The sequence below is a fragment of the Vigna unguiculata genome, chromosome 3 (assembly GCF_037176805.1).
Source record: "Vigna unguiculata cultivar grain cowpea cultivar isolate G323 ecotype 2 chromosome 3, ASM3717680v1, whole genome shotgun sequence".
Classification (NCBI taxonomy): Eukaryota; Viridiplantae; Streptophyta; class Magnoliopsida; order Fabales; family Fabaceae; genus Vigna; species Vigna unguiculata.
This window is the reverse complement of record NC_140794.1, coordinates 65,575,312-65,602,142: the sequence shown is the minus strand read 5'-3', so window position 1 is coordinate 65,602,142 and position 26,831 is coordinate 65,575,312. Positions and strand designations below refer to the sequence as shown.

Genomic DNA, 26,831 nt, shown 5'->3' with positions numbered 1-26,831 from the left:
GTTAAAAATTTAACCGATAAAAATAGTGAATTAAAAAAAAAATTAGAAAGTTACTGCCATTGGTTCATTCATAAAATTTATAACCTGAAAAGTATGATATTGACTTTTAATTTATCTCGAAATCCAAACAAGTTGAAATTACACATGTTTTTAAATATTAATAAGGTCTTAAAATTCATTCCAAACCAACTAAACAGAAATAAAATTAAGAATAACATTTATTATTATTGTCATCCAGAGTTAACATTAATAAATGTGAAAAACAGTAGGACTACACTTTATTAGCCCATTTTTTATATACTGTAGTTTTCTATTTTTTTTTTGTTATTTAATTTATCTACTCAATCTTTACAAATAACTATAAGACATTTTTATGATACAAAATATGATCGGTGATATAGATATATTCTTGTTCATGGACATAATACACTGGGTCTAGGATGCTTGATCCCCTGGATTCTATTTTGAAATAAGATAATGATATATTTTCACAAGCAGATTTAAATGTATATCTATACTTATATATAAAAAAATATTTTATATATTTTCTTTTCTTCTAATTATATTCTTTAAGTATACGTCATTTATTTTAAATTTATTATATTTTTATTTTACTCTTTCAACGATGGTAAATTCCTAATTTAATTATTTTATAAATGCTGTGACTAAAAACAAAATGCAAGGTCGAACAATTACGATAGTTTAAATATAGTAGTTATTAATAAAATCGTAAAACTAACTAGAGTAACTATAGATAATCCACAGCTGTTTGAATCACATTTTTAACACCTCCACTTGATTCAAAAGTTTACAAACGAAAATCAACAACATTCTAAGACTTTTTCAGCTCCTTAAATCTTTCAATCTTCAAAGCTTTAGTCATAATATCATCCAATTGCACTTTTATTTTGCAATATCTTAGTTGGATCCTACCTTTGCTGACTTGATCGCTGAGAAAATGAAACTTTGTGTCTATGTGCTTACTTCTACCACGAGACACTAGATTCTTTGTTAAGTTTATGGTTGATTTACTCGTCCACCAATAAGTCTATAGTATTATTAGCATATATCTTCAATTCACTAAGTAGTGAGCACAATCAAGATGCTTGACAAGCAGCTGAATAGGTTGCAAAATATTATGCTTCACACATTGACAGTGCCACCATTGTTTGCTTCTTTGAGCTCCAAGATATAGGGGACCCAAACAGTTGAAAAACTTGTCCCATTGTGCTTTTCTTATAAATCAAGTCACCACACCAACCAAAATCAGAATAGGCTACAAGATGTAGATGATTATCTTCTTTGGCCTAATGAGAGAAAATAATTCTATATGACAATGTCCCTTTCAGATATATCATGATTCTCTTTGCAGCTCTAAGATGTGATTGTCTATGATCACTCATGAATCTACTCACAAGTTCAAAGCTGAATGCAATTTCTGGTCTGCTGTGACAAATAAATCTCAAATTGCCAACAATTTGTCTGAACAAAGTTCCATTAACTAAACCTTCATTCTCACTCTTGCCAAGTTTCACATTTACCTCAGTTCAAGTTTCTGCAGGATTACACTCCAACATATTAAATTTATTTAGTACCTCTGAAATATACTTCTTTTGGTGCATAAAAATTCTCTTTATAGGTAAACTCAAATCCTTAAAAATATGATAGGATTCCTAAATTTGTCATTTCAAATTCCTTCTTTAAACTTTGCTTAAGTAATTCAATGTTGACGACTGGATTGCTACTTGTAATAAGTAAATCATCCATATATAAGCAAATAACAATAACTTAAGTGACATTTACAATATGAAAATACACTTCATGTTCAAGTGAAGATTTCTAAAATCCAACACTTTGGAGAACAATATCAATCCTTTTGTGCTAAACCCTTAGTGCCTGTTTGAGGCCATAAAGAGTCTTCTTTAATTTTAAAACTTTTTGTTCATTACCTTTACTTATGAACCCAAGGGTTGTGTAATGAAGACCTTTTCGTCTAGTTCTCCATTGATTAAGGAAAATTTAATATCAAACTACCATAACATCCAGTTCTTCCAACTAGCCAAAGCAACAATCAACCTTACAGTTTTCAAATCTAGCCATTGGGGTAAAAACCTTTGAGTAATCTAACCCATCCTTTTGCATGAACCCTCTAGCCACCAATCTAGCTTTATGCTTAGCCACATACCCATCTGGTTTGAGTTTTAACTTTGAAAATCTATTTGACACTAATAGGAACTTTATTTTGAGGTAATTCTACCATTTGCCTGGTTTTGTTCTTCTCAAGGCTCCTCAATTCCTCTTTTATACTCAATTTCCATACTTTGCTAGAGAGTGCTTCTTTAAAACTAGCGGGTTCTACATCCGTCAAGAGCGCTAAGTGCTGTACCAGATGACCATCATCTAAAATTACATTATCAAAATTAACAAACCAATCATGACAACCTGTCATATGGTTTAAGCACCCAGGGTCTAAATACTAACTTTCATTGTTGCGTAAATCTAGGTTGGTGACCATCATCAACAACAAAGGTTCTTTAAGATTGTTGTTATCAACCTTTTCTTCTTTAACCATGTGTGCTTCGTGTGATGGACTTCCCTTATGATCTGTATGACTTGGTGCAACCATGCATTTTTGTAGAGAAATGACCAATGCAATTATAGTTAAAGCATTTATTTCTCTTTCTACCAACCACCTTCTTTCCACAGTGCCAATTATTGGAACTCCCTTTCTTATTTATACTTTCAAATTGATCTATATCAATCTTTTCTTGGTCTCGACTATTTCTGCCATAGTCACCTCTTGATTGTCTACCACGACCTCTAAAATTGCCTCTGTAGGCTCCTTTTCCTGAAAATTGTGCCTATAGTGTTTGATGATTACTAGGCTTCTCTCATCCTCTTTCAAATAGTCTTTCTTCATATGCCTCAAGAAAACCTTTAAGTTCTTCTACCTTTAAATCTTTGAGGAGCCTCTTAGATTATTCAATTGCTACAATAATTCATCAAACTTGGGAATGAGAGTTCTCAGGATCTTTTTACAATGGTTTGATTTGAAATCTTCTCTCCACAATTTTTCATAACATTAGTGTGTGTAATGATTCTTTTGAAGAATTCAACGACCTTCTCATTATCCTCCATTTGCATCAATTCATATTGACGTCTCATTGTTTGTAACTCCACTTTCTTTAATTGTTCAACACCTCTCATTGCATTTTTCCAATATTTTTCACGCCTCTTGTGATGTTGCAGCCCCTACAATATTTTCAAAATGCACCTCATCAACACATTGATGAATTAAGAAGGTTGTTTTGGAATCTTTCTTCTTATGTTCTTTGTAAAGTGCTTTCTGTATGTGAAATCTTTCTTGAACTTTGGATACCCTTCTTCGACAATTTCTGCAATATGCTGGTAACCAAAGTTTGTACTTTTATCTGTACACGTTACCGATCGCAATTCTTTCCATTAAGAACATGAAGATTACCGATGGAAAAATTTGCACCAATTGACCCATAAAACCTTGCTTTGGATACCAATTTGTTAAAACTTAAAAAAGAAAAAAAGAGAATGCAAGAGAGGTTGAATATAAGAAAGAAACTTGTTTGTTTGATGTACAACAATGCTTGCATCACATAGCAGTTACAATATTTTAAATAAATAGTAGTTATTAGTAAAATTGTAATATTAACTAGAGTAACTATACATGACACACAACCCTTTGAATCACATTTTTAACGATAAATAAATTAAAATAATTATTTAAAATAAAAAATTATACAAACTATTTATTTTTATAATCATTTTTAATAACAATTATTTTATAATTTAATAATTTTTTACTACAATAAATTAGTGTATATATATATATATTACTACTAAAAATATTTTTTTAAATAAATTTTGTTACAATGCATCACTCTCATTTTACAAACCCTAAACCCTAAAATCACAAAATCAAAATTATTTTACAAGTTATAAGCGACTTAACTCAATGAGTATGTACAATTAATATACCATATATTATTAGATAAACTGGCTCATCACATGTAATAGTTAAATGAGTACGCTAAATGGTAGGACACTTATGATTTGTCCAATGTGAATGTGAATGGGAATGATGGATGCTGTTCACTGACAAGGTTTGACAAAACTAAGAAGGACTTTGAGAAAAGTGAGCATGTTTTTTTTTTTTTTACTACTGAATATGAAAGTGATAAGGTGGTTCAATATTTAAATAATGCATACCAAAATTCCTTTTAGAATCTTGGTCATCGCACGTTTACACTGTTGTTTTGTGGTGGAATGAGAAAGTAAAATAAAATAAAAATGGAGCACACTGTAAGTGTAAAAATTGGGTGCGAAATTTGAATTGGATGACCTAATTAAGTGAATATTTGTTGTTAGTCAAAAAACATGTTCAATGTCTATTATCCAGCTTGCGTGTGTGAAAGGTTTATCCAGCTAACACATAATTTCGCAATCAAATTAACAAATGCATTAATGGTTGTCAATTACAGGCTGCAATTATATGCTGTTAGTTTCACTTAATCTTTTATTTTATATTCTTCAATATTCATTTTCTCACCGACACTATTAAATGTCCATTTTCTAAAAGCACACCAAAAATTATTAAAAAAATGTAGGATTTAACAAGCTCCATTAAACATATGATATAGTATATAATAAATATGTCGTTCAATATTACTAGTTTCAAACTTTAAACATGATTAAATTCATCACTGTATGTATTTCGAGTTTTTATTTTTCATATTATTAATCTCAGTTCTGCGAACATTTTACTGTAAGTTTACTTGTAATATATTTTTAAGAAAATTATAGACAGTTGACTTTGAAGTTCATCGTGATTGAGACAAATTTTACAAATTTAAATAATACTTTCAGAATACTTTTTTTGTTTCTATACAAATTTTTTTAAGGGGTATTTTGTCCTCTTTTTATTACTTTTTTAAATTATACAGTGCACTACTTATCTTTTCCCACAATATCATTATTACTTAGTCACAGTTTTATATAAAAGTAACACATATTATATAATTAATGATAAAACATAATTTTCTCTTGTTATATTAATTAATTATGAGACATAAACAAATAAATAATGATTAATTTTTAACTATTTTTTCCACGTTAAAATTAGTTGAAAGGGATCAAAGAGGGAGTAGCTTTTTTTTTTCTTTTATCGAGTATAGGAAATAGTCACATATCTGTAACTATTTAGAAGTTTAATTTTGTTACAAATTAGAATAAGTCAAATTATTATTAGCTCATTCTGAATTAATTACAACTAAAAACAAACACAGAACAGAACACAGAACCAATACCTTTCCTTAAATATAGAAGCAGTCGTATCAATGATTAGGAACAGGAATCATTACCCTCCATAAATTAAGATTTTTTTATTTTATTTTCTTTCCCAAGAAGAAGAGAAAAGACTAAGAACAACCTTTGAAGCAGTGCATATGTCCCGAGTTCAGGACGCGTAATAAAGGAGAGAGAGAAAAAAAATGAATCATTATTAAGAAAAATCAACTATTTGTTACGTGTGGAATAAATTTTAAATATTATAATTTTAATGGATCTGAGTTAGTTAGTTAAGGAAAGATTAATAAATCTGAGTTAGTTTATAATTTTAATAAATTTTAAATATTGTAATTTTATGATAAAATATTTATTAATTTATTACTGAATTGGTCTTTGAAATGATATTTTAATAATAAAAAATAACCAAATTAACTAATCATCATCATTATTATTAGAAGTATAGCACTACAAGTACAAATACAAGCGCAGAAAAAGCTTCGGTGTAACTCTAATGGCGATATTCTCCGAATCGAATCACCATCACAACGCTTCCGATGGGGTGTCCCAGCGAGTCAACAGCCCGCGTTTCTCCGGCCCAATGACTCGCCGCGCCCACTCCTTCAAGCGCAACACTGACAGTGCCAACTCCAACGGCGGCTCCGGTGAGGTTGAGCTCCAAATCAACTCGCCCAGATCGGAAGAGGGGTCGGAGGGTGTTCCAGTGGGGAGGCACAGTCACAATCACGTGACCCAGAGAGTGCACGTGAGGGGGCTGCTGAAGAAGCCCCTTGCTTCCATCGTTGAGGATTTGGGGTTTAGGGAAAAGAAGAAAATTGGGCACTTGATGTTCTTGGTGTTCTGTGGGGTGTGCATCTTCATTGGTGTTCTCAAGATATGTGCCACTGGCTGGCTTGGATCTGCCATTGAAAGAGCTCAATCAGATAAGGTAGTGTTAGTTGGCATCATATTTTGCTCTGCTACTGCCTCCCGTCAATTGACATTCTTTGATCATGTTATTTTAAATTTCTTACTGTGATGAAAGTTCTTCAAGTTTTAGGAAGACTGGTGTCAAAATTTAACTTTGGAAAGGAGCTGAGTTTTATAGTTTTTATTAGTTTGTCTTTGAGTGGAGACTTTGTTTATTTATTATGCTTATTCCGGATCTATTTTGTTGCTGCAGAAGGTTCGAGTTAATTACTTAAATTAGATTTTCTTTCATCCGATCTAGAACTGAGGTTGATATTTTTGAATTTGAAATTTTGGTGTGATTAATACGAAATCTTGTGTTTCAGGTGCAAAAAAGTATAATTTCCTTTAATTTCTGGGATTTGTTATTCAACCTTTCCATTTGCAACTTGTTCTGAAACTGGGCAATTGTGCTTTTTTCTTTGCGTCCTTTTGTGGGTACTAGTAATTTACTTTTGTGTTTGGAACTATCTGATTTTATGTGAGCTACTGGGTTGTTTGGAATAGCAGCGGGAGCCCCACTTTCTTAAGTGTTACATAATATTTTATCATCTTAACACTAAAAGTGAAGTGGAAAACCCAATTGAATTTAGTTTTGGTTTTTTATGCGCTGCACTTTATCCACTTTGTGGGAGCTTCGTCTTGTTCTCTGGGTTGTGAATTTATGGCTGTTAACCAAAGACAGCTAATCTTATGGTACCCCATTGTGAAAATAATCTATGTAGAGAATAAGAAGTAGGTAGATATATCATGATCCGATTTCCGACTAGGTGCTTTTATCCTTTTGTGTTACTATATTATTATTTGTGGGGTGTGGGGTGGGGTGGTGTTTGCATTTCTTATCTTACATAGTACATTATTTTACCATTTTTATCAGGAACTGCCTGACTCCATTGCTAGTCTAAATCTAATGGACAAAAGCTCCCTTGGTTATGCATATAGGGGAGGAGCAAGTGATGTTGAACGAACATTAAAAACATTAGCAACTGGAGTAGGTGGCAGCCATTCTGCCATGGCTGAAGTAAGTCTCAAATCTGTATCTCAACTTTATTGACTGAATTTTGTTTGGTTCTCAAATAATCCAAGGAAGTACATGAAATGAAAAAAAGGGTAATTTATAGGCCTATTCAAACATGTCTTTGCCTTTTCGTGTATAAAAGTCTGCTTTTTTATTTAGGATTCAGGGATCTGGTCTAAGCCCAACAGTGACAATTTCACCCAATGCATAGATCTTCCAAGTAATCGAAAAAGTATGAAGTTACATTATCAAGTATACTTCTTTCTCTTGTCATGCAATATGTTATTCCAAGATTTTTCTCTTCTCACTTTGACATTTTCTTTTGCCAGAACTTGATGCAAAGATCAATGGCTACATTCTAGTAAATGCAAATGGTGGTCTGAATCAGATGAGATTTGGGGTCTGGCTTTGTTGATTTCTGATGGTACATGATAGAAAGTTTGGCTGCAATAACCTGATTTCTTCTCAATATACATTTGATTGCAGATATGTGATATGGTTGCTGTTGCTAAGATTATGAAGGCCACGCTTGTTCTTCCTTCTCTTGATCACACCTCCTATTGGGCTGATAATAGGTTTTTTTCTTTCCCTTTCCTACTATGCAGTTAGATATGTCATTGTTTCTTGCAAGCCTAAAGCAATATTCAGTTTAAATCAATGCTAATTATATGTATGAATTGATATATGATTCAGATTACGTGTGTAAGCAAATTACTCACAAACCCACCCAACCCAACCCCAATTACATTTTTGTGTATTAGTTGAGTATTTTCTAGTGCAACCAATTAGAATTGGTTTGGATTATGGGTCCATGACCGAACCCAACTACTTGGAGTCTTATTTTTGTTCAAATCATGCAGCTGCTTGGAACTGCAGATGATTAATTATGTCCAAGAGATGTGGGAATACAGCTTTATTCCTTTAGTACTTTGGCAACACTTTTTTAGAAGTATGCAATTCATTGCTGTAATACAATCAGCATCTTTTGTAGACAATTATCACAAGTTTGTCTTTAATAGAAAGGGTGTTTTTGGCAGAAAGATCTAACTGGTTTTCCTAATCTCTCCTTCATGTATTCTCCCTTTCGCAATAATTTTTCAAATTATCACTGTTATTAAGTGATGAGTTTCCATTCTCCTGTTAAATACTTTCTGGTCTTCATCTTAATTTGTTTAATATATTTGCAGTGGCTTCAAGGATTTGTTTGATTGGAAGTATTTTATTCATATGCTGAAGGATGATGTACACGTAGTTGAGAAATTACCTCCTGCTTATGCTGGAATTGAGCCTTTCCCGAAAACTCCCATATCTTGGTCCAAGGTCCACAAAACTTTTCAACTCAAATTACTTCTTTTTCAAATCTGGAATAGAATGTCTGATTAATTGATTCTTGCTTTCTTATTGAAGTTGGTCATCCGTCCACATGGTCTTTTTGGTAGCCAGTTCAGTTTTTAAGAACATGAAAATATCACTATGAACTCTCATTATGAATGGCATTCATAACGTTTGAATTTTATTCACACAATACCATTGTGTTCCTTTTTCATTACATTCTAATAACCATCGTTAAATATATACATAATGTTTATGTACAGGTTTCTTACTATAAGACTGAGGTTCTTCCCCTCCTAAAACAGCACAAAGTGATCTATTTCACTCATACCGATTCCAGACTCGCTAATAATGACATTCCACATTCCATACAGAAACTAAGATGCCGTGTAAATTACAGAGCACTGAAATATTCAGCTCCAGTTGAGGAATTTGGAAACACGCTGGTATCTAGAATGCAACAGAATGGAAGTTCGTATCTTGCCCTTCATTTGAGGCAAGTCACAATTTAATATTCTGATACAAATGTATGCTGGATCTTTTTTCTTCTTCTCTCTTCTACTTTTTGTTGTTATGCATTCATATGAAGGGTTGGGGTGGGAATCAAATGTATCACATCAATCAAATCACTCATTCACTTTCACACACTTTACTTCTAAATCCATTCACTCTCACCTCCAAATCTCTTCAAAAGAACAACACAAACTTCACTTTCTAATCCACTCAAATTCATGATCTCCCTCTCTCCCAAATCAATCTTCACAAATAAACACATTCTTAGTTTCAAAATGATGGTTGAAATTAGAGGTTAAACCGTTAAGTCTAGCCATGTCGAACCCTTGAAGCTTGGGTTTGACTTGTAAAAATAAAAATTAGATGCGGTTCATTTATTTAAACGAGCCTAATTGAAAGCTTGAACTTGTGAAAGAAACACAGTTTGAGCTTAGCTTGTTTAGTTCATTTATATTTAATTAATATGATTTTATGAAGATTTTTATTGAGTTATTTTTAACTTTATTAATATAATATTTAATAGCTATATTAACACTAGATAACTATCTATTAATAGGAAAATGGGTTTGACATATGATATGTGAAATTAGGTTTTAGACTATTACATTTTCATAATTTTTTAAATAAAAAAGGGTAAAGTGTGTTTTTGCATTTCAAATGTATTAAATATGTTTTCCAAAAACTTTTGGTATTATTTTTATCCCTTGTCCATCAAAATTTATACATACTACTATATAGGTATTTGTTTTTGTTAGTAATAGTAATGATACCAAAAAATTATCGTGAACACGATATTGACCTTTTAATTTTACAATTAAAAGTATTTTTTCTTAAATTTATAATAAACACCATATATAATTTCTGAGAAACTTATGGAATATGTTTAAATTTTAGAGGGAGGAAATTAATATGAATATTTTAAAGATGTATTTAATATTTTAAGAACTTTTCCGGCATACAAAATGTATTTTGTCCTAAAAAAATTATAACTTATTTCATAAGCAATATATAAATAACAAAGATCAATAAAATATATCAAACTTTTTTGTTGGAAAATAATGTTTAATACTAAGTAGCACTCAATATATATATATATATATATATATATATATATATATATATATATATATATATATATATATATATATATATAAGATCATGTTTAAAGAGCTATTTCTTATCCTAACCTTTTATTTCCTTCTAATCTAACTTTATGTGATTAAGGAGCTTTAGAAAGTTTAATCTCAATCTTGAGTTTGTTTGTTTGACTAAATAAATGAGTTTGAAGTAATTAACTAGTTGATTTCGTTAACTCATTAGTAGTGCAACTCAATTATACCCAAGTCCATATAGCAATGTTTGCCTAGGAATAGTGATAAGGTTAGTGGCATGATATCAGGATCCTATTGTGCAGTTTACTAGGCCTGGGCTTTCAGATTTGCCAAGGCTGGCTTCTGTTGTGTGATTTTCCCTAGGTTGTTTTAGCGACAAGAACATATAATATTATTTCCTTGGAAACTGATCTCTCATTTGAACCTACAAGGATTTATAACAAGATCAATGTAAAATAGCATGCTTCTTGGTGAAGGACCCATTGACATGAAAGTTTTCCTCGGCCATTTTGATCTGGAAATTTTGGACTCAGCCAGATTTTTGTGCAAGTTTAGAGTTGCTTCCGTATTGAATTTCTCTTTTAATGAAGTCAAAGATTTGGACTCTACAGTTGTTGGCTGTATAATTAAATTGTCATCAATGTCCATTTCAAATTGAGTCAGATGTTAAACCTGCTTCCATATTTTTGGAAAAAAAAGCTTAGAGTTTAATTAACTGGTACACTGAATCAGAGTCCTTAAGTTGTCTCACGGAATAAGGATCCGAAGCATTACCCTAGTTTTGGACTCCTTTGATGATCTCAACTGAGAAGATGCTTGTATTTTTGTCAAGAAGTTTAAATAAATATCATGCTTCTGACCTTACACTATTGCAATTTGTTATAGATATGAGAAGGATATGCTTGCATTTACAGGATGCAGTCATAATTTGACTGCAGAAGAAGACGAAGAACTGAGACAGATGCGATATGAAGTAAGTCACTGGAAAGAGAAGGAGATTAATGGGACCGAGAGGAGATTGCTAGGAGGTTGTCCATTAACTCCAAGGGAAACTTCCCTATTACTTAAAGCATTGGGTTTTCCATCACACACCAGGATTTATCTGGTAGCTGGAGAAGCATTTGGAAGAGGGAGTATGAAATATCTCAAGGATGATTACCCCAACATTTTCTCTCATTCCTCTCTGTCCTCTGAAGAAGAGTTGAATCCTTTCAAGAATCATCAGAACATGTTGGCCGGTATAGACTATGTTGTCGCCCTAAAGAGCGATGTTTTTCTTTACACTTATGATGGAAATATGGCAAAGGCGGTACAAGGTCATAGGCGCTTTGAAAACTTCAAGAAGACCATCAATCCAGACAAGTAATATATTCCTAACCTGTTTCTTCTTTATTATTTGGAACATGATGATTTGGTGATATGCATTTTAGATCTGTGTTAACTGATTCTTCTTCATTCTCACTAGTTTATTTCAATGGTTGATGCAGGATGAATTTTGTTAATCTTGTTGATCAATTGGATGAAGGAAAAATTTCATGGAAAAAGTTTAGCTCCAAGGTCAGAAAACTGCATGAAGACCGAATTGGTGCTCCATACCCAAGGGAACCTGGAGAATTTCCAAAGCTGGAGGAAAGTTTTTATGCAAACCCTCTGCCAGGATGCATTTGTGAAAGAAGATAGCAGTAGAGACGCCCTTCAAGGTTTGTCTGTCTTATGATGTCATGGCAGAGCTGCAATCAAAAGACACAGACTGTCTTGATATTTGAGGAAATAGCAATGTGCTGGGCTGTCTGGTAAGGTGCTATTGATTTCCTGGCTGTTGGGATAAGATTATTAATAGCCAAAGTGGGGGGATAAGAAACTGAGATTCCTAGCAGCAGTATTAAATTTAAGGATCAAGCACGGGCAGGCCAGAGTATACACTGTCAATACACGCAATAGAAATTAAACACCATACCTTTTTAAGCAGACCTCATCTCTAACCACACTTATTGAATGCTTTTTCTTTCTTTCTAGATTATATTTTATTCATTGCTTGTACTAATAGCAGGAGAAGGGGGTGGGACTGAATAAGTTGTATTCTTGTTGTACAATAAGATTAATAGAAATCTAGTTTCATCGATTTTTTAAACTGTTTCTTTAGAAAAGTAATACTACGAATGTACTCTTCTAATATATTTCTTCTAATAAATTGTTTATTATTGTGAGAAACTCATGGAGTCCACTAAATGAAGCTGAAGTCTTTATGTGAAAGTTTTGGCTTAGAGTACTTTGAAAAAGCTAAGTTTAAATTTTTATATTGTTGGATTGCAAGTGCAAGTCAAAGTTTTACCCTCATTATTCATAAAAATACACACGACAAAAGGTCACATATTAAACTCATAGCTCAGTTTTCTCAAATACGAAATCATCTGCCTTCAACTGAAACTTGATAACAATAAAAATCACAACAACAACCAAATCGTCTCAAGTTTTATTCCAACTACAAAGCTTGCTGAAAGAAGAGTCCTACCTACACACGCATACTAAAAATCCAAATGTAGACCAAGGCAATAAACAAACTCAAACATGAGATACAACGTGATTGAGTTCAGTCTCTTTCATGGATAACTACCCATGGTTTAGCCTGAACCTCCAAGAACAGCCTTAAGCTTCTTCACCAGAGCAGCATCAAGGAAGGTGGTTTCCACTATCAGTGGTGTGGGGAAATTACTTTTGAACAAAGCAAAGTCCAGAATTTGCAGACCAGGGTTGGAGCTACTGAAGGTAACAATAGCCAGGGCTGAAGAACCACCTGCATTGATTTGGAAGTGCAGCAAGCCTTGAGGGAATACCATAACATCTCCCTTATTAAGTTTTTTTATGTAGACAGTGTTGGAAGATGAAATGAATCCTGCCAAGATGCTTCCTTGTATTACAACAAGTAATTCTGAAGCTCCGGGATGAGTATGAAGTGGTATAACTCCACCTCCTGCCAAGTCCAAGCGGGCTGCGGATATGCCAAGGCCATTGAGACCAGGAAACTGAGCATCAAATGCAGGTGTCACTGCAGCTTTGATAATGTTTGAGGTGTTACCAGCAATGCCAAGGCCACTGTAAGCAAAATCATCTGCTGTGACCTTTGAAGGCTTCTTGCAGGAGTATCCTGCAGGGCCAATAGGACCTGCAAGATCTCCCACGCAGAAATCTAGAACAGAAGCATGGGAGAAGGAGAAAAGAGAAAGAACGAAGGAGATAATGAGAATCATCGCTTATTGTAGGTTGGAATGCTCTCACCTTAACTCTGATGAAGTATTAGTAACGTGTTTGGTTGGTTACACTATATATAATTTGAGGGGAGGGTACGGGCCTCTTTTTACCATGGCCATTGAATTGTTTCAATATGGTTTGATATGGATAGATTTTTCTCACCGATGGCCATAAACGACATAGTTTGAGCATGGATTGGTGCATGTGAATTTCAAACTTTTTCGTAGATAACAAGGACCTACTTTTTGTTTGAATGTAAAGGAACACAGGCATCTTTCGAGTATCTTCTTTTACTCTGCAAGATATTATTTCAAGTGCTCTATTTTGCATTCGTGATTATTGGCAATGACCTAAACTAAGATCACTTTCTGGTGATGCTGTTCTTTATAGTTCTGCTTCAATCTGTCTTAAGTGAACATTGAACAACCATGCTCATGGTGGTATTGATATTATGCAGAATTTAGTAATGAAGGAACAGGGATGACGGTAAAAGAAAGCACTGGGGTTTAAGGTAAAATGATGATGTCAAGAAATTGTAAATATTGTTCCTACTCATATGCATGAAGATTCTTTTATGTTTCTTTTTTTCTTGTAACCCTTCAAATGGTGGATATGGATTCAAGGCATCAAAGTGTAGAATTTGTCAAGGACTAAACAAATAGTGTCTATCAAAATTATCATTTAGACACTTTAATTCTTGAATTTAGTGTTTGCTTTAGGATTTTGGGTGAACTCGTTCACTTTATCTTACTATTTAAAACAACCAGCGTACTTGCCACAATTAGCTTCTACTATCTAAATTTGGAGTCTGAACAACATTTTCTCTTCTAGCATATTCTCAGCATGATCTGCAAGAGTGAAGCTGTTTCTGTACACTTACTATAATGTTATCCAAATAGACATACATTTTTTTACTTTTCTACTTATAGAAATTCAGAGTGTAAATCTAACGTTCATTCCCAGAAACAATAAGAAAATCTGAAACTGAAAAACATGTGGTCCTCCACCATAGCAAAAGGAAGAAATGAAGGGCATAACAAGACATTTTGACAGCTACCCTTTCTGCAAGTCTTGTTTGTGCGTTAGTGTGGACATTAAGCAAGCACATGTATATGAATGAGGTTGCCTTACATTCCCCATCTTCTAGGGAACCTGGAAAAAAGTCAACTTGGTGTTTCCCTGACAAGCAATGCAACTAAGAATGAATAATGAAGATCTTCATTCAATTTAATCATCTTAGCAATTACCATTCTTTCGGTCAGTGGTACCTACTCTAACATATTACAAATCTTCTACAGAGATGCCATGTTTGTTGGATGCTCAAAGTACTGATAAGGATAAGCATGTCATTGAGAAATCAACAGTGGTCATTCACTTCTTACCAAATTCAAGAAAAGGGTGGCATTGGTATCACTTTCACAGTCATATTTGAATGTCCTTATTGTTAGGTTTTTGAGAGATAATCATAGAGAGATATAACACCGATAAGACATGAGTTTAATCTATATATAAGAGATTGATACTATTCTCAATCCAAAATCTTTGAGGTTATAAATTTATACATCTTCATCTTTATGGTGTTCAAATTTTTCATTTTTACTCGATATAAAACTTAAACCGAGACTTAAATTCTATACTTATTGTATCTATTGTGTCTGTGAGATGTTGCCAAGAGAACCGTTGCAGCACACTGCCATACTTTCAGAGATATTTGAACCCGAAATAGACGTTTGAACAAAAAGGTGAACGTTTCTCATATCTGTACAAATTACTGATGAGCTGCCATGCACGTACCTTACCCATGTCTTCCAATTTTTTCAAATTGTGTTGAGTTCATTTTTTTTAATGATTCTAGGTTTTTCCAGAATGTTAAAATCATTTATACATGAATCAGTTTATAAAAATTCATGCTTTATCTAAATTTTTATGTTTTTGAAATAAAATACTTTTAATATTTATGAAAAATTTTACTTCGCTTTGTTTTTTAAGAAAAATGTTTATTAAGAAAATTCCTTAAATTAATTTATATGTAAATTTGTTTGTATTAATAAACCGAACTCGTTTTAGAATTTAGAAAAAAGGAATTGAAGAATTGTAAATGAAAAAAATAATATATATATATATATATATATATATATATATATATATATATATATATATATATATATGATAGAAAAAAGGCCAAAAAAAAGTGTTGGGATTAGTCACGAGTGTTTTTTAAACATTAGTGGACAAACCGAGGGTCACATGCTAGTGTAGCTATGGTCCTTGCTATAAAATCAAGAATTTTTTATCTTCCTTCTTGGGAAAACCCTAAAATAATTCATATACTATTACAGTAACAATTAGGCATTTATTGATAGATAGATAGGTTACTAAAATCTGTATGACACATTATATGATCTAAATATTAAATAATTTTTAATATTAATTCAATTATGATTAAACTATTAAATTTTGAACCACCGATGATTTAATGATCAGTATAGTCTTAAAAATATTGAGTTTTATGATTCTTTTGTATTTCAAAATGAAATAAAAGAAAACATTAAATATTTTTGTTATATCTTTAATAATTTATTAGAGGTAATTTTTTTTTAAATATAAATAAGAAAAATATGATTAAAGAAAAGATAGTCAATATGTTTTAGAATTAGAAAAATATTTTATGTCATATATAAAATATTAATTATATATAATAAGCCGGTACAATATGTATAATTTTTAATTTTTTTTAAATATTTATAAAAATATTAGACACCTCTATCTAAAAGAGGATAAATGCGTGAGGTTACTTACACTTTCAACCAGAAAAATAATAACTAATACTTTTCCCAACATGATTTTATGAGAAAAATGTTTTACACTGTTGCAATTTGCAAATATTCTTTGTATTCTATCTTTTATCGTAATCAACAACCCAAGTTTTTTTTTTTTTCTTCCATCTCTTTAAATATAATTTGAATTTTCTACAAGTTGCGAACAAAAAAGTAAACCATATACACTATTGATTATTCAAGTAAGCTCACTGATAAATAATAGTCTAAATGCTTGCAAAATATTACAAAGTTTACACAGAACGTTATATATAAATTCTGAAGCATTCTGTTTCATTGTTTTGAACCTTTTTTACTTGCAAAAGAAACACTTATATTATATATACCATGTATAGCTTTTAGCTTTCAAGAAGTCGCTTTGGCCGAGTGGTTAAGGCGTGTGCCTGCTAAGTACATGGGGTTTCCCCGCGAGAGTTCGAATCTCTCAGGCGACGTTTCTATTTTATTTTATTTTTTGGATTATTCTTTTAAAAACATATTGTTTCTGAAGTCTTCACTAAACACTCTTCTATAAATATTGTTCCACAATACGATAGTAAAAAAATCATTTTTTATGTCACTATTTCAAAATCAAACAAATTCAGTACTGCAGATTAGGGAATTTTGAGCATTTTATAAGATCAGAAAGTAACATTAGTAAAAAAATATTATTTAAGTACGATGATTAGTATAAAATACTAATTATTATTTAAAATAATATAACTTTCGCCATTAGAATTTATAATTTATGAGATTTTCGTTTTTCTCACTTTATGATTTTGTAAAAAAGTTTTTTTTTTTTTTAAGTACAGTTCACATACCATTTATGTAATTATGTACATTTCTATGAACTATTTCAAAATAGTTATCTTTATCGTTAAATTAAATTAAATTTTAAATTATTAATTTTCATAAAAATAGACTAAATCAAGTTTTAAATCCCTCACTTCTCAATTGAAACATATCATTTTTTTTTTTAATTAACATGGTTATTTTTTTTATCGTCTTCTTTAATTTATTTTGAATGTTAAAAAATGTCAGATTTTATGATTAATATAAAATAAATATGTAGTTAATGTAAAACAAGGAGTGTTGAACAATGAGATCTTAATGTTTTCCGATAGTTTCCATGTCATCATTTACAGTGACCAAAGATGCAAGCGACCATGCTGGATGATTAATTTCCACCTTATCACCTACAAAGATCAAGAAATTATCATCATTGCCATGTTAGTGATAATGTCCGAAAACTTTCATGTCATCGTCTATAACAACTAAGGAATTATTGTTATTATCACTATTAATAATAGTGATATTTATTTGGTTTAAATATTTTATTAGTTTCAAATTTTGTAAGTTTTGTTTCGTTTGATTCTTGTCTTTTCAAAATATTTAAAATGATTTTAATTTTTGTAAATTATGGTAAATTTAGTCCTTTTTACATACGTCGTCTAAATCGTTAATGGAAGGTGAACACTAATTGTCACGTGTCACTTCGTGGGTTCCCTAATTATAATGAATAGTGAAGTACATTTATAAAATAAATAAATTGATTGTTAAAATTATATTAGTTGACCACTCAATTCATATCATAGAAACAAAAGTATACTTTAGGTCTCCGAAAAAATAAGACCTACAAACAAAATTAGTAGTAATATTTCTTTTTGTTTAAGAAAAAAAAAACTCAAAATTATTTTCAATACTAATATACCTCTATTAATTAATTATAGAATTATGTTTAAGATAAAAAAAAAAACTTAACAAATTTTGATACTAAATATATCTCTATTAAATTAATTATAAGTTTATGTTTCAGAATAAAATTTAATTAAATTATTATTAGTGTCTTTTAATTTTTATTTGCATTGAAAATGATATTTAATGAATTAAAATATTTTTTCAATAAATTATAATTTTGTTTAGGAAAAGAATAATTATTTTTATTCTCACTTTATTTTCTTCTTTTATGTCTATGAGACTTCAATTTGATTCAATTTTTTTCTTTATCTCCATGTGACTTTAATCTTGATTTTATTTTTTTTATTTCTATGTGACTTTTGATTCTTTTCTTTTTTTATCTTTATGTGACTTAATTTTTTATATTTTCTTCTTTTTTATCTCTTTGTGACTTCAATTTTGATTTTATTTTATTCTTTTATCTTCTTGTGACTTCTCATATGCAAATTTCACTCCTTACATTTTCTTGCTTTCTTCTATTATAAAGTTATTCTTTTAAGAGTTTTGACGAATTTCATTCCTTGAATATTATATTGCTTGTGTGTACCAATTTTTTTATTTTCATTTCTGGTTCGTATGTTTTTCTTTCTATTTGGATTGATGTTGTTTTTATTCTATATATTGAATTTGTATTAGGATTATAAATGTGTTTCTTTGACGTTGTTTAGGAATTAGGGTTATAGTTTGAGAAAAACAATAATTTTTTAATTATTTTTATTAATGATTAATCTCAAAATAAACATTGCAAGTTTATGAAAAACTTGAGACTTGAGAAAAATATTTGAAACTTTAAGATACTACAAATTTACAATTGAGTTTACTTCCTTGACAACCAAAATGAGATTCTAGTTTTTTAACTCATCTTTTTATATACTTAATTTTAGTATTGTTTTATATATTATAATTTTTTATTTCATATAAAAATATAGATATGTCAACTAGAAAATTAAAATTATGTTATTAAAAAATCCAGAAAAAAAAAAAAGACGAGGCTTTAATTGCATCACAAAAAGGGGCTATGAATAAATTTATAAAAATAGATAAGAAATTGAAATAGAAAATAATGGGTGCTTTTTGAATGAACGATTAACAACATATATATTAGTGAGAACAACAAGAAGCAGAAAGAAGTAATTAGTTATTAGGATTACCACTAGGCCAAAAATTATAGTCATTAATCAGGGTGCAACTTTACTCTTTTTACTTAAGAGTGTAACACCCCAAGTGTCACGATTCGATTGTAACCTAGTCCACTTGGTCTCCACCTCATCAATATCGAACGCTTATCACTAGGCCAAAAGCTAGAATCATTAGTCAGGATACAACTCTTTTTACTTAAGAGTGTAATAGCCCAAGCGTCACCATTCGATTGTGACCAGACCCACTTGACCTTCGTCACAGGACAATTGATGTCACATACAACATTAGTAATGAGGATAAGTCTCTATTGCAAACTCATGATAACGTTTAAAAACAAATTAACTTTAGTCTCTATTAAAAAAATATTAAATAAAATTAATTTTGATATTAATATATAATTTTTCTTAAAAAATAACTCGATAAATAAATTTTAAATAGAATACCTCATTTTTAAATTTGTTTTAAGTTTGCAAAATATTCAACCATCTCTACATCATCTATAGTGACGACAGGACTATTGTCACAAATATTAATGCAAGTGGCCTTGCTCGTGATTAATTTCCACACCATCACTTAAAATGACTACAAATCATCATAACCATGCAGGTGATGAGGTTCGATAACTTTTATTTCATCACCTATAATATCTAAGGAACTATTATCATTAACACCATTGATAATGTGATAACAATGATTTATTTAATATTATTTTCAATGAAAACAATTAACTTGTCATTTTATATTAATAATAATATGGTATTAATCACAGTATCTTATATTTCTTAACAGAATATCAATCATGTCACTTAATTAGTTAAAAAAGTAAATAATAAATTATTAAGTCTAAAAAAATGTTATATTACAATTTGAAGTCTTTAATATAAATTTAAAATGTAACGATAACAATTTTATTTAACATTAAATCATCAATTTAATATTTAAAAACGAGTCTTTGAATGATAAAATAAAAATATCCTAAAATTACCCATCATCAATTACTTTTTCCCGTAAAATTATAATGAATAGTGAAATAGATCTGTAAAATAAATAAATTGATTGTTAAAATTATAATAGTTATTAAACTGATAATAGTTTACCGATCAATTAATGATCATAAAAACAAAAGTACCCTTAAAAAGTCTTTATAATTGGGTGCTTGAATAGCAATAAGACTGTGCCTGTGCGAATATAAAGGTTTGAGTGTTGTTAGAGCTACAGTTCTGACCTAACACCTAGTCGCTTTGGCCGAGTGGTTAAGGCGTGTGCCTGCTAAGTACATGGGGTTTCCCCGCGAGAGTTCGAATCTCTCAGGCGACGCTTCCTTTTTTGTTTGCTCATCATAACTTTGAAAGAAAAATGCAGTTTTGCAGAAGAAATAAAGTATGCAGTTAAAAACTATATGAAAGAAAAATGAATGTAGAATGTAAAGGACATATAATTCATTAAAACATTTTTTTTTTCAAATTACAGAAAATAAAGGAGATTGACTCTAATCTAGAAACTAAAAGCAATCATATCCTTAGGTATACTCAATTCATATGAGTTTGTTTGTGCAGGAAAGGATAATCTGTGTAACCTATGACAGGATCGGAAGTGTAAAAGGTGTTCCTGTTGTAGTTGGTGAGAGGTGCATTAAGCTTCAGCTTTGAAACCAAGTCTGGATTAGAGATGAAAAGACGACCAAAGGAAACCAAGTCAGCAAGGCCTTGAGCCACAGCTTTCATCCCTGAGTCCCTAGTAAAGCCACCACTGCACATCAATGTTCCCTCATAACCCTTTCTCCACTTCTGCATCAGATCAACACTATCCTCTTCCCTATCTTGAACGGTTCTCTCAAGAAGTGTGAATCGGGGTTGAGTAACATGAAGGTAAGCCAGTTTTGTGCCCTTTTCTTTCTGCAATTTGTTCAGTCTCTCAATCACTGCTAAGCCTAACCCAAGTGGGTCAGAGTCAAAGGCATCCATGTGATCAATTGCTGGTGAAATTCGGACAGCAACTCTTTCTGCCCCAATGGCAGAAACAACAGCTTCAACCACCTGCATCAGGAACCTGCACCGGTTTTCTAGTGATCCACCATATTCATCTGTTCGATCGTTGATTGCGTCCTTCAAGAATTGATCGATGAGATACCCATGTGCCCCATGAATCTCGATTCCATCAAAACCTGTGCTAGTGTATATAAAGTATGTCAAATTTCATCATCATCATATAACTTAGATATATCCGAATTTGAAAAGGTAGATGTTATACTATGTTAGCGAAGTAATAAAGTACAATTTAATTAACCTGCTCGAATTGCATTAATTGCTGATTGACGATAATGCTCCACTACTTCAGATATTTCAGCAGTGGTAAGTGCATGAGGCACTGAGAACACGCCACGGGACCCATCTGGCATGAAAACCTTCCACTTCTCTGATATGGGTTTGCTGGTGGACGATATAGGTGCAGCCCCACCAGGCTGATACACTGTTTCACATCAGCTCAAGGTGCTAAATGAGTGGACAATTCAACAAAATAGACAGTAATTGAAAAGTCATATAAAAAAGACATAATTAAGGATGGAATGGAATTAATCATGATGCTGTGTGAAGAGTTAAGAGTTATTCTTTCAAACATGTATGCTTCAATGCAAAATATGAGAAATTTGTGTTGTTATAAGCTGTTAAAATCGATGAATTAATTAAGTCAAAGGATAGAACATGAACAGTAAAGGAGCATATGCATGTTACCTGGGTTTGATGCACGGCCAACATGCCAAAGTTGACAGAAGATGATGCTGCCTTTGGCGTGCACGGCATCCACAACACTTCTCCATGCTTCCACTTGTTCATCAGTGTAGATTCCAGGCACGTGAGGAAACCTGCATCAACATCACCACTTACAAATATATTAGTTTCATGATGGTTTCATGAATTGATCTAATTCAATCCTCAAGTACCCCTAAACATCATTTTGATCACAAACAAAAAGATTAAAGGATAATTGTTTGGCTGTTTATCCCTAAATTAAACAACAGTATAAAGAGATAATAATAGTGAGAATAGACAAGTAGAATGTACCCAGAAGAAGTGGGAGAGATGGAAGTGCCTTCAGTGATGAGAAATCCAGCTGGAGTTGATCTCTGAGCGTAGTACTCTGTATGCGCTGCGTTAGGAATCCCATTCAACGCTCTGCATCTTGTCATGGGAGCCAACACCACCCTGCACAAAACTTAAGTCAAACAGTTAGTGTTCAATTCATAGATTTTGTGGGAATAGATTCATGAAGAAGGCAATGAGAAGTGGGTGAGTGACCTGTGAGAGAGGTTGAATTTTCCCATATTGTAAGGAGAAAAAAGGGTGGAGATTTCTGAATCTGCCATTGTTGAGAGAAGAGGAAGTGATGAAGGTGGCAATAATCAGACAATGTTGAATGTTGCAAAGCCAGTGGTTGATTTTATAAGGTGCGGAGAGGGGTCACGGCCCCACCCCTATTTATTTTTAATTATATATATATTTAAAAGTTTTTAAATTTTTAAATTTTTTTAAATTATTGAGAATATATAATTTAAGGACTAAATTAAAACATAAAAAACTTAACATTTTTAATTTTTTATAAAATAACACTCATTTCTCACTTTCATATTTAAAAATAATAATAATATATTCATTATTTACAAATGATAATAAAATAGATATGAGTTAAAATAAAAATAAAATATTTTTTTTAAAATATATTAATGATTCAATTAATAATTTAATTATTCGATAAAAAAAATTATTTTTAAAATACTGTATTAATGATCAATCCAATTTAATAATAAAAAATTATATTATTTTAACCTCTCAAAATATTTGTTCATGGCAAAACGAATTTGGGTACTATATATTAAATCTCTGTTCTGCTGCATATGTTTCACACGGTTTGACTTCCACGTGATTTATATTCTCTTTGTGGTCGGTACCACATGTTCAAACAACTTGAAAAATCGAATATGAATACCTTTTATTTTCTTCAAAAGTGATAAAAATAAATAAAGTTTTTGTATTTTTTTTTATTTCGGCTGCACTGGCCCTGCCATTTCTTCACCATGAAGAATGTAGAATTTTATTCATAGACTTTGACTGTGAAACGACACACATATAATTTTTCTTTTTTACAGATAGATAACATCTTCAAATTCTGATAAATTCTATTCATACAATAAGTTAGCATCTACTTTTTCTTTTCTTACAGTTACACAAATATACTTTTTGTGATTGTATTACTTTTACAAATATATAGTTAAAAAATTATTTTTTTATAAAAAGAAAAAAGGTATTTTGATAACGACCTGTATAGAATATCAGATAAAACTCCTTTTAATAATAAAACATTAAATTAAGATATTTAATAAATAATAATAGTTTTAATTGGTTATATAAAATTATATGGTTTTCAATTTATCATTATTCTTTATTCAAATATAAAAAACATAATTATTCTTGTTTTATTTAAATTATATAAAATGGTTTTTCGATATCTTTTATTCTGAAAAAAAAAAGGTATTATAGTGTTTCGTTAACTTTTATGTTCATATAAAAGAGCAGGAATGTGTAATGTTTATTTTGCAGCTTACCCTATTTTATTTTTAATTATTTAAAATTTAAAATGTATTCTTAAAGACATTGAAAGCTAACAAAACACATTTTTAGATATATTATCAAAGAATAACATTTCTAATAATTGTAATATTATTAAAAAGTTTTTGAAAATGTAACATATCGTAAAATAAAATTTATTTAAAACTTTATTTATAAGGGATTTATTATCTCTACTCAAACTAATTCCTTGTTGGTTATGTAAAAATAAAATAAAATTAAGAAGAAAATTGAAAAAAAAAAAGATTGCGTAACTTCATATGTAATATATATATATATATATATATATATATATATATATATATATATATATATATATATATATATATATATATATATATATTACCTTCAGGGTTGGTCAAAGATGGGAACTCATGTCAAATGTTTGGAACACTTTTTATAAAAAGAAAATAATTTTTATTTGAATCAAGAAATTGACTTCTTTGTAATATTTTTTTTTCCTCGGATGTACAATTCTTACAACTTAATATAGATATTATACTCTATGATTAAACATTTTTACGTAATCATGATTAAACATTATTATTGAATATATTAATTATTGATTATAACTTATAATTGATTTATACGATTTATTTCTATTTTTTATTAATTAATCAATTAATTCTATTAATTATTTTTTATTTTTTAATTATGAGTGATTTTTTCCTTTATTGTATATGTTTTGAAATCTTTTAAATTTGTATATAACAGCATATAATGTAACAAGATTTTATCATTTATACTAATACTAAATTTAGTAATTGATCGTGCTCATATGTAAATCTTTTATACAATCAAATTGATTTATACAATCAATCATGATTATTTTTTAAATCTTTTCATTTGACTAATTAATTCGTTTAATTGTTTTTAATTTTTAATTATGAGTGAATTTTTTTTTTCCATACGTTTGGAAATTTTTTAAATTTATACATTTATAATTAATAATTGCACGATTAATTTCTAAAAAGTTATTATCAATTAGTTTATTTTATTAATAATTTCAAATTTGTTTAATTGTGAACGAAGTTATAATCGGTAATTAATAATACTATTATAATTACTATTGTTTTTGTTATTATTATTTGAATCAATAAATATATTTTATTTTAAATTATTTCTTTAATTATTACTCAAAAATCTTAATCAATATTTATTAAATATATATATTACATTTCACCATTTTCATTTACAATGTTAGTTTTAGTATTACTTTATTTTTATAAATACCGTATAGATAAACTATTTTAATCATAGTTATTAGTTGATTATGGAAAAAAAATTCAAGAATCAATTCACGTCGTCTTTCTTAATTTATAATCTATTTATTAATAATTATTATTCATTTTAATACTTTTTCTCAATTATTAATGTTACTTTTACTATTATTTTTTGTTATTATAAATATAATCAATTGTTATATTTTATTTTAATTTATTTCTTTATTTGTCAATTTATTAATGTTATAATTTTAACCCTCAATGAAGATTGAATTTATATTTATTGAAAATTAATAAATTTATTACACTTTATTATTTTCATATTTACAATGTTAGTAGAAAAAAAAACTATTTTCAATGATTGGACTTGGTTGAGTGCACAATTACATGATTAACCTTAAATTTGATTGAACAGGTGCTAAATAAATATATCATTAAGTCCATGTTTTATCTCTATTGTAATTATGTGACATTAAACACAATAAAACTTTATCTTTAAAATCTTTGTAACAAATATTTATCCATTACATTTATTTAAAGAAATTAATATTCAAATATTATTATTATTTTTTAATTAATTTGTCACTAAATAATAAATACCCATAATTAATGTTTTAGGTTTTTTATCATCAAACTCTCTTTTAAAATATTATTTTATAACTATATATAATTATAAACTTAAATATAAATTAAAAAGAAAAAACAAAAGAAACATCGACCCCCATGCACATCTAACTTTTTTTTTTTAAATTTCATTTGGCTAATTGTTTTTAATTATTGTTATAAACTCAATTTAAACCTTTTGTTGTATTTATTTTGTATCTGATATGTAATGTATAATATTTCTACATTTTATTTTAATAATGATCGTGAATATATATTTCATTTTAATATAATATATAGTATATAACTAAAATTTTAATCATACAACAATGTTATTTTACTATACATAATTAGTAATATATTAATATTATTAGTGTTAAAGTGATTAGTATTTAATGAATATTTAACAATATTACTATTATTCTACTATTACTATTGCTATTATTATTATTTTGTACGAGATATATAATTCCAGACTATTCTATTATTATTATTATTATTTTAATTAATATTATTAGTATTAATAATATTTAATATTGTTATTTTGTATTATTATTATTATTATTTTGTACGGATCTATAATACATCATATATATATATATATATTTATATATATATATATATATATATATATATATATATATATATATATTTATATATATATATATATTACTTTTTATTATAATAATTTATATTTAGCTTCACAATTTTTATAATTTCATATCACCAATTCACTTTAAATATTAGTCTAAGTTTATGTTTTTTTTAACAAATTTTAACATCAATTTTATTTTTATATTTATTTTATACAGGATATATAATGCAAAATGTACCTACATTTTATGCATTTCATATTATTGTTATTACATCTCACACAATATTAAACTTATTTAATTTAGAAAACAAATATATATTAAGCAACTATAATATTATTATTTATAAAGCATGAATTGTTCCATCTATAGTTTTTGTTCTTAATAATAATAAATTCTAAAACTTATATTTTAGTTTGCTAAATATATAAATAATTATTAAATTTATTGTATTATAACCTCTTTTTTATTTATATTTTAATTAGTTAAAACTACACATAATTATTAAATTAATTATATTATAACCAAAATAGGGATGACAACGGGACGGGACGGGGACGGGTTTCACTATCCCATATCCATCCCCGT

At 29.3% G+C, this 26,831-nt stretch overlaps 3 protein-coding genes and 2 non-coding genes across 5 annotated transcripts; 3 read left to right on the top strand and 2 right to left on the bottom strand.

Annotated features, from left to right (window-relative positions):
• Nucleotides 1–5,793: 5,793 nt before the first annotated feature.
• On the top strand, nt 5,794–12,391 carry LOC114177767 (O-fucosyltransferase family protein). Its single transcript, XM_028063282.2, has 9 exons — nt 5,794–6,265; nt 7,163–7,306; nt 7,463–7,535; nt 7,633–7,703; nt 7,790–7,878; nt 8,491–8,623; nt 8,899–9,131; nt 11,146–11,622; nt 11,748–12,391. The coding sequence occupies exons 1-9, from the start codon at nt 5,831–5,833 to the stop codon at nt 11,938–11,940; spliced, it is 1,848 nt and encodes a 615-aa protein (XP_027919083.1). The 5' UTR covers nt 5,794–5,830; the 3' UTR covers nt 11,941–12,391.
• A 313-nt stretch (nt 12,392–12,704) lies between these two features.
• On the bottom strand, nt 12,705–13,563 carry LOC114177769 (auxin-binding protein ABP19a-like). Its single transcript, XM_028063283.2, has one exon. The coding sequence runs from the start codon at nt 13,506–13,508 to the stop codon at nt 12,882–12,884; it is 627 nt and encodes a 208-aa protein (XP_027919084.1). The 5' UTR covers nt 13,509–13,563; the 3' UTR covers nt 12,705–12,881.
• A 3,135-nt stretch (nt 13,564–16,698) lies between these two features.
• Nucleotides 16,699–16,780, top strand: TRNAS-GCU (transfer RNA serine (anticodon GCU)). The gene has a single exon. It is a non-coding gene; the product is annotated as a tRNA-Ser (tRNA).
• Nucleotides 16,781–20,437: 3,657 nt separating this feature from the next.
• TRNAS-GCU (transfer RNA serine (anticodon GCU)) lies at nt 20,438–20,519 on the top strand. The gene has a single exon. It is a non-coding gene; the product is annotated as a tRNA-Ser (tRNA).
• Nucleotides 20,520–20,619: 100 nt separating this feature from the next.
• Nucleotides 20,620–22,631, bottom strand: LOC114176568 (12-oxophytodienoate reductase 3-like). Its single transcript, XM_028061648.2, has 5 exons — nt 22,499–22,631; nt 22,265–22,405; nt 21,935–22,065; nt 21,489–21,671; nt 20,620–21,366 (listed from the first exon to the last, which is right to left on the bottom strand). The coding sequence occupies exons 1-5, from the start codon at nt 22,564–22,566 to the stop codon at nt 20,732–20,734; spliced, it is 1,158 nt and encodes a 385-aa protein (XP_027917449.1). The 5' UTR covers nt 22,567–22,631; the 3' UTR covers nt 20,620–20,731.
• Nucleotides 22,632–26,831: the final 4,200 nt, after the last annotated feature.